Source organism: Vipera ursinii, assembly GCF_947247035.1.
Source record: "Vipera ursinii genome assembly, chromosome: 2".
In the NCBI taxonomy this organism is placed as follows: Eukaryota; Metazoa; Chordata; class Lepidosauria; order Squamata; family Viperidae; genus Vipera; species Vipera ursinii.
In genome coordinates, this window is record NC_139513.1 from 250,109,339 (window position 1) to 250,118,689 (window position 9,351).

Below are 9,351 nucleotides of genomic sequence, written 5' to 3' on the forward strand. Positions count from 1 at the left end.
ATTCTGGACCAGCCCAGTGAGGGTTAGTTTAAGTGTAACAAAACAATGAACTCATTATGTAGTGATTTTTGTGGCTGACTCTAATAAAGTACTATCTCACTTGGCTTGATATATCGTTAGCTTCCCTCAGTTAGGACAATGGTATCTGGTGCAAATAACCAAACAACCAGTAGGATTTTCTGCACAGCTACTCCTCACTTAATGACAGTAATTGGGAGTGAAATATCTATCATTAAGTGGTGTGGTCATAAATCTTAGTGATGGCAGTTCTGGCAATCCCCATTAGTTACCATTATTAAGCAAATCACTGTGAGTTGTTAAGTGAAAACTTCGCTTAACAACTGACAGTGAACAGGACTGGCTTCCCTACTGACTTCGCTAGCAGAAAGTTGGCAGAGAAGACCCCAAATTATGGTCATGTGATTGTGGAATGCAGTGACAGTCATAGATCCCGTCTGGTTATCAAGTGCCTAACTCATAATCACAAAACCACAGGGGTGCACAACAGCTGGAGCTTTAATGATTGACTATAAGTAGCACTTCTTAAACATCATCAAAAATTTGAATAACCACTGAATGTTTAGTCATTAAATGTGGGCACTCATATCACTTTACTGTTATTTAGTGTTTATCTGGATTTCTGCGGCCCAGATATGGAAACTGTATACTAAGTAATATGAAAATCTATCAATCTGGACCAGATAGTTAGCAGATGTATTTAAGAGAATTCCTGCCCTAACATTCTTCAGTTTTAAGTAAAATTAATATACATGTACAATACACTATGTGTGTATGTCCGTGTGTGTGTGTGTGTGTGTGTGTGTGTGTGTGTGTGTAGTGTAGATATTATAGAATAATTTACATTACAGTTAATAATAATAATCCAATTCCATCTCATAACATTCAGTAGGTATTACTATCTCAATCAGGATGTCCAAAAGTGGGTATAAGAATTAGGCCTAAACTACTAAGGAAAGAAAATTATCAATTAATGTAAAGACTTACCTAAGTGATGGGTGTGCACTCTATAAGCAAATGGATGCATCGGATACATTTTGTAATGGCACGCAATATCTGCATTAACCACTGTTAGAAAACAGATATGAAGAACATTAAAAATTATGCTTACATGTTGAAGACAATGAGAACTATGGTTGCAAAGTTAAATGAAATAGTTGGCAATATACTAGTACCAGCAGGGCTGTGGGCAGAAAATTTTCTTGCATATATACACAAATATCTTTGCAAGGTGTTTCATTCACGCATTGCCATTAATGGCTATAGTGCTTGATTAACTGAAGAAACATGTATTCATATATTCATATGCATAATACTGTTCTTAACATACAGAGTCATTCAATCAATCCACAAGTACATGGAATTATATCAGCGGGTTTGGGTTAGGGAGGATTCTGTTTGCAGATAATGTTAAACAGATATTTCTTAGCAAAGTAAGCTGTTTTGAGGTTTAAAAACCCTCAGTATTTTAGAAATATGAGTCCAAGATTAGGAAATGTGGAGTAGGAATGGGAGAGAGGCTGGAGAGTTCAACAAATCTGGAAACACCCAGAATAAGGGACAGAAGTCTAAAATCTATGAAACTGAATTGATTCAGAAACTCACTGTAAATATTAAGTATAGTTTCAAATATGGGGTCTATGATAAGGGTACTTAACCATGGAAGTGAAAATCTTCAGTCTTTTGCTTGCAACCAATGAGACAAGAGAACCCTGAAGCTGAGCCATATTAACTGGAAGCTATAGTCTATTGTGAAACTTGGATAATAATTAAGAGAAATTAATGATAGTACATTGTACACTGTATGATTTGTTCCTTCATTATTTATTTATTTATTATTTATTTAGTTACATTTATATACTGCCCTATTCCCTGAGGACTCAGGGCGGTTTACAGGGAATTAAAAATCCAACATATAAAAGTTAAGAACCAAATTAAAAAATATTAAATTGACCCTGTACTCAATTAAAAAGAACCCCAATTAAAAATTTCTCTTCAGTCTGGGCCCGAGAGCTCGAAGAGCCAGATCTTCAGGCCCGGGCGGAATGATCGGAGGTCGGGGGCAGTTCTCAGTTCCACCGGCAGCTGGTTCCAGAGGGCAGGCGCTCCCACCAAGAAGGCCCTATCCCTGGGTGTCACCCGCCGGCAATCTCTTACCGGCGGGACCCTGAGCAGACCCTCCCTGTGGGAGCGCACTGGGCGAAGGGCGCTTGATGCCGGCAGCAGGTGTTCCCTCAGATATCCCGGACCCAGGCCATGTATGCAGAAATACTTTCGAGGCTCACTAATTTCTGTGTATATGTGTGTATGGAAAGTCAGAGAGAATGAATATGATGACTTAAAACTAAAATAAATACCTAAAACGTTAGAATTTTAGTAATGCAACTCCCTTTATGTTTGATTGCAAGTGCGTGCTTATGTATACATATTCCCATCATTAAAAAAAAACATGAAAATTGGAAAAAGTACCGATTAAAGCAGGGATCTTCAAACTTGGCCCTTTCATGACTTAAGGACTTCAACTCCCAGAATTCCTCAGCCAGGCACGCTGGCTGAGGAATTCTGGGAGTTGAAGTCCACAAGTCATAAAAGGGCCAAGTTTGAAGACCCTCGGATTAAAGGAATATTTTTTTCCGTTTTACAACCCTGTAGTCCCTATGTAATAATAATAAAATGCATTTAGATGTCAGTAATTATCACAATTTGATACTTTTTTTCTTAAATTGCAATGTTCATGTTCTGATATGATAATCAAAGAAACTAGTATCATAACTAATTCTAATATTCTTCTAATAAAGCTTTTAGTACAAAAAGTCCACACCAGTAAGTGTTACACTGTTTCAAATGAAAAGATTGCAAAGACTGAGGGACACTGGGTGGACGTATTTATTCACCTTTTTCTCCAGGTGGTATAACAGTATCCACGGACATCATAAGATACATGCCAGCAATCAGAGGCTGTCTTTAAAAGAAAAAGAAGAAACCTGTATCAAATTTACATATATTGCCCTGATTTATGACTTAATATATTTTTGCTCTACTAATAACAAAGCAACTTTAACTGAATCTACCTAATCTGGATGGATGGCTGTTTATTTTAAAAGAAAACAGCTATTTGGCCACGTTATATCATTAAAGAAACTGGGATTAAAGAACAATTCATAATCAAGCAGCAATGAGTAGTAAAACTAGATTTGTGCTAAATAAACTTTTTTCACTGAAAGCTAAAGATAAAAAAGTAGTAGTTGGTAATCCTTTCCAAAGAATATTTACTTTGGTTACATATTAAAAGTCAAACATTTATTTTTCAAGATGGAAAAGACAACAAATATACTTTACTCAAAATTGCCTTTCTACAATTTTAGTATTATATTATCAAGTCACTTTGAAGAATGTATTCATTAAATAATCTGTCTTGTTACAGGATGTACCTGAACTATCACTAGAATTTTATTTTGTTAAAGCACATATTAATCCTTGCAAAAGAATTGGAGAAAATATTTAAGAAACTACATGAAAGATATTTACTTTTGATTAGTCAGATGTAAAGTCACTCCAGAACAGTCTTTGTGTTTATCTGCAAAAATATTAAAATGGAGCTTAAGCATAATATTTTTCTTGTTAGTATTGAATAGATGACTAGATAATTGCTTTTTAGAAATATCAAATATGAAGAACAAATGTTTATAGTCTAAAAAGACAAGAAGTCCAAAGGAGAGGACGAAAGAATCTTTTTTTTAGTCCCTACTTAGGGCTTCTTGTCTTTTTAAACTATAAACTTTTGGTATTTCTCCTCATCTTTTAAACATGCGGATTGCTTTAGGAGACAATATTTTTTTAGAGAAAATACTTTAAATACCTAGAACATAAACAGTTAACTAGTTAGAGAAAAGCTTAGAAAAGCACATGAGAAAGGAAGATCATTACAGAGATATGGGAAATTAGAATTCCTTTTAGAAAATGCAGATCACATTATAACTTTTCTTATTTCATCCTAAAACAATCCTGTGAAGCATTTAGTTTCATTTTACTAAGTCAGAGATGTACCATTGACTGATTATAATTTGCCAAGAGCAATTTATTATCTTTAGCCAAGCAAAGAACTGGATTGTTTTTCTAGATCTGGTCAGGCATTGTTGATCCAGAAAGGGCAAAAGGTATGAGAAATAGAAACAGCACTAGAATAGGGAATGTTATACATGCATTTTCTCTAGATTAAATGGTCTTATAACAAACATTCATATATTTCAGTTCTTAATTCATTAAATAAATTCAAAATAAACACAGTAGTTATAAAACAACATTGTGGGAGATTTCTAAGGAGGTAAAAAAAATCATACGTTATTGCTATTTTCTGAAATTTACTTTTCCCAAAATTACAAGATTGCAGAATTCACAAGCCACCATTATCACATTTTCATCTGTAGTAAATAAAAACAATATGTGAATAAACTAACATCACAAGTCAAAAACCCAGGGAAATAATTGCTACCTCTAAATCCATATAGCTTCCCTACTTCAAAAAAATTGCCTGCTGTACTAATGCAAAATAAAATCGTCAGCTTTGCGTAACAGTTTTTTTATTTTTGCAGATAACACATTCCTATATTAAATAATATGATATATAAATATTCTAACAGAATTTCAACATATGTACCATTTTTTTTAGTTCCTATGCCTCTATTTTCAAAACGGCAATGTCTAACCAATTTTGTCTTGGAAAAAACAAGATCATAAAATTTCCTTTCTTGGCAAGTACTACATATGCTATACGGGTTGCCTGAACATAATGAGCCTTATAGAGCATACGTTGGTCCCCATTTGCCTCTCAGTCTAGGATAATTCCTTTGATTTTTGCATTTCAGTTAGACAGCAACAATATATTCTATTAGAACAAGTGAATTATTAGCTTCTATTTGCCCTATGGCAATGAGTGGAAAATGTATTCAACCTACTCTCGGAAGCAGATTTCTTTCAAGCTGATTCTCTAGGCAGCGTTTCCAACAGAGATCAAAGAAGAATCTATGCTTACTACTGTGGATTTAAAAGCACTTCTGAACTGCAGACTCTCTATAGCAAAATCCATTGTGATAGGAGTATCAGCTCCTGATTCTTTGAAAAACTAAAAAAAATAAATGGTAACTGCCATTCAAACGATACATTAAAGGCTTATAAAACTAAAAAATCCTAAAACCCACTTATTGTACCATGGTTATGTTTTTTAAAAAGCCCAGAAAAAATAGAAAGCAATTTTCCACTCCTAACTTATTTGTGAAATATTACACATGGAAATAGTGATAAATGTACCCAATGTTAATAAAATCGTTTGTTACTGACTATTCTAAACTAGACAAAAATACAGGGCAAATGTAGTCACAAATAAGAAAATGATAAAAATGTTTACTTAAAAGTTTATCTTAAATGTCATCTCTTGCTACATAATGTATGAAGGCATGTGCAGGAATGCTTGTAGATACACATCTAAGATATATTTATAAATGCACATTTCAAAGATTAGGAAAGAGTCTATATATCTAAATAGGAAATGGCCATTTAAAGCAAAACTAACTTTTTAATTAAGTTAATACTTATGATAAAGAATACAATAGATTTTGATCTTGTTTTGCAGTTTTGCCAATGTAGCTTATGACGAAGACCTAATGAATCTTATGAAGACCTGCCCCTGAATAAAGAAATAGTGTCTTGTGCATAACAAACTTTGTTAAATTAAACAGCTGGAAATATTGAGGTGATGTCCCATGATGACTGTTTCACAAACTTTGTTAAATTAAACAGCTGGAAATATTGAGGTAATGTCCCATGATGACTGTAATTTTCCTGGCAATAATATCAAAATGGTTATTTTTTTTAGTCTAGCCTAGAAGTTCCTAGCTGTTTCTCATTCAAACAATAACAATTTCAACATTGCCTAATTTTTTTTAGGAATAATCAAGATCATTTCTGGCAAAAATGTACTGAGAGTGGAAATTAAAACTAATTTTTCCAGTCCTTTATAAGCTCTTCATTGGAATGTATTTTTACTATAAACAAATTGGAGCTTTTAAAAACAGAATAAAATATAAACATCAAAATGAACAGAAAAAAATAATCAGATTATTTTGGAAGAAGAAAATCACATGTATGTTAACTAGGTTTAATTACATGGATCAGAGAACATGTTGAAAAGAACAATAAAGACTCTACTATAAACTCCTCAATGCAATTTAGCCTTAAAGAGAATTGAAAGGGGGGAGAGAGAGATAAGTAATCTACAAAATATTATCTAAGTGCAGTTAAAATTAATTTCAGCTGAACTAACAGTGACTACGAATTACTAATTTGCTGCTATTATCAAGCAGAGGCCTTTGGCATTTATAAATTTGAATCCATTTTCACTTGCTAAAAATTAAACCCACAGACACAAGATACAATCATTACTGGAATGTGTTGCAACGGCATGCTGTTCCAACTATGAGATTTACATGAACGAACTACCAAAATGGTCTATAATATTTGTAAAACTGAAATAAGATTCAAAGAGTCTAATAGAAATATAGTGAATAAACATAAACATTTATTAATTTAACATCAATTTGATTTTATTCAATTTAATTAGTCTACCATCATGATTTCAGAAGACTAGTTAACAGGTTGAAAAAATAAAAGCACTGTAATGAGTACTTAAATTTTATCTTTCTTTTTAAAAAATGTTACTTAAATTTACCAAGTCTAACATGAAATGGATCCATTCTGTCCTGCCCCAGTTCCAAGAAGATATTCTTGCTATCTCTCCTGCCCAAATCTCAATGTGGAAGAGGATAGCAGGAAGAAGCTCAAGAGCTTCAATGGAAATCCTCAAGGATTATGTGTTTATAGATATCAGAGGAGGCCATGTTAATTAGCACTCAAAACTGAGTCTTGTTGTATTTTTAATTATGCAGAGAGATGTGCAAGACAGAAACTGTAACATCACCAGTTATAAAAGTTCCATTGTGAAACCAAAGTAATTTTGGAAATCTAGTGTATTAGACTATTGATAGATTTATTCTAAATTTAATAAAGGAAGCTTTGCCATCCTAAAGTAGGCACATTTATGACTTCATTACTGATGGAACTTCAGTGACAAATTAATTCCTTTATTTATCTTACTCATAACAGCAAAAGTAAAGATTTTACATACCTTTGAATGCACCAATATCCCCATAATGGACTTGGAGAACAAAATATTTGCTCCCTGTTTCTCCTCCAACTTTAAACCCAACACCTTGAGGAGGAAGAAAAGGTGAAACTCACATAATCATACTCAAGCATATCCTTAAAGGAGCATGTTATTTTAAAGATTTAAGATACAAAGCAACATTTTGCACCTATATTCTCTGAAGAAGCTTAAAGTATGTCCTTCAAGGAAAATAAATTCTGCAACAGATAGTTCTGCTTGATAGTTCTGTATTGTCTCAATCTTAAGAAGAACAAAAATCAACTAGAAATAGTGAGATATCCTAGTTCATATATGATTTATTTATTTATTTGTATTTGTTTTATAATGTGAAAATATGAAAAGTTACTGTTATAACACAAGATTTTGAAAACCTTTTTGACATATCCTGCTGCAAGCCAAATGGATTTACTAATTTTTCAAATTTATTAACCATAAACGATATTGGCAATTGTAGTTAAAAGAAAAAAATTAGCAGGAAGATGTACTACATAATGCATTCAGCTGTACATTAAAAGTAAAAAAAGGTGGAAAAAATCCCCAAACACCCCTTTTTATAGTAAATTGCTAAGTGAGCAATATGATTCTCTGAAAGCCTAATTGTCTAAGTAAAAATATTCACTACTATCAGAGTAATACCGAAATTAGTGCAGTAATGTAACATAAATTGCTTTTCCTATTATTATATCTTGTGTAGAATGCTATATTACAAAAGATCTCATACCTTTTGGTAATCTTGTTGGTGGTGCATTTCTTGCCCAAGCATATAAAATATCACTTGTGTCCATACATGTTTCTCCATCGCAATTCCTAGAAAAAGCAAACACAAACACAAACATAGAATCTCTTTTAACTTGTGTTCCCCCAATCTCAGATCTCTCATTTCACATGTCATTGGAAAAGCTGCTTCTATAATTATTTATTTATTTATTTATTTATTTATTTATTTATTTATTTATTTATTTAATTCCATTTATATCCCGCCCTTCTCCGAAGACTCAGGGCGGCTTACAAGCTTAGCAGTAGCCTTCATTCTATGTATATGCCTGCTTATTAGGGCTTTCGGGGGCCCCCAAGCGGCATTAATACAAAGTCAGCTTAATTGCCCCCAACAATCTGGGTCCTCATTTTACCTACCTCGGAAGGATGGAAGGCTGAGTCAACCTTGAGCCTGGTGGGACTCGAACCCGTAATTAGGCTTCATTTTAAAAAAATGCTTCTGTGTCATGACATGTTTTACAACCTAGATTCATTTAAAATCCTTTTCAAGGTATTAAAGCATTTTTGTTGTCATCATTGTCAGCAGCAGCAGCAACATGTCCTGAATGTGGTATATTTTATTTATTATATGTGTAGTCTTCCGTTCCACCATAATATTTAATACAGTCTATATAGCTCTATCCTTTGAAGCAACTTCTGAAGTAGGGTAAGATAAAAAGGCAGAACCTGATATAAGATTGTCCCAGGAAATGGATAAGAACTGGAATCTTTCCAAACAGATCCCCTAGCTGCTATATCATATTGACCCACCCCAATCAATCAATAAGTCATACTTCTCAGTCACAGTTATATGTGTCTCTTGTTTATATTTAAATATTAAGATACTATAATATTGGTAGCAGTAAGGAATTCAATAAGAGAAAGAAAAAAAAGACTGGTTCATGTATCTGTCATGAACTGTGTGATAATTTAGCTGACCCAACTGATCAATAACCTGAACAATGCTAATAACTTTACTCTGATAGCTGAAAGTACAAATAATCTGGGATGTTTACTAATGAAAGTCAGGGTATGCTGTGGAAAACGGCACTAACATTTAAGGTACAAAAAACCAAATCAGTGAGAACAGGTAAAGCAACCAGAATTAAAATTTATACTGATAGCTTCTGTTTTTGAAGACTGCCTTGTGCAACAGTCAAGGATTACGCCATAGACTAGTACTAGGTAGGAATGCAATGAAAGCTTTGAAAATGTATTTACGTCAGTTGATATGTATATACTTAGGATAGAAATATATATTGATCGTTTGAAGTTTGAGAATACCATGGTAGCCAAGAATTCAAACTAAAGGATCACTGAATAAGTTCTAGAGTTCTAAATTTAAGGTACAAATGACT

General features: G+C 33.2%; 1 protein-coding gene across 7 annotated transcripts in view; it reads right to left on the minus strand.

Moving 5' to 3' along the window:
* The window catches only part of PAM (peptidylglycine alpha-amidating monooxygenase), a 159,304-nt gene that overhangs the window by 57,691 nt on the left and 92,262 nt on the right, over positions 1–9,351 (minus strand). For all 7 annotated transcript variants that reach the window (XM_083354552.1, XM_083354550.1, XM_083354549.1 and 4 more), the window contains 5 exons: positions 7,959–8,044; positions 7,199–7,282; positions 3,547–3,595; positions 2,913–2,980; positions 1,006–1,086 (listed from right to left, as the gene is read on the minus strand). In XM_083354552.1, the coding sequence (XP_083210678.1) occupies positions 1,006–1,086; positions 2,913–2,980; positions 3,547–3,595; positions 7,199–7,282; positions 7,959–8,044 (368 nt within the window). The remainder of the gene's footprint in view (positions 1–1,005; positions 1,087–2,912; positions 2,981–3,546; positions 3,596–7,198; positions 7,283–7,958; positions 8,045–9,351) is intronic.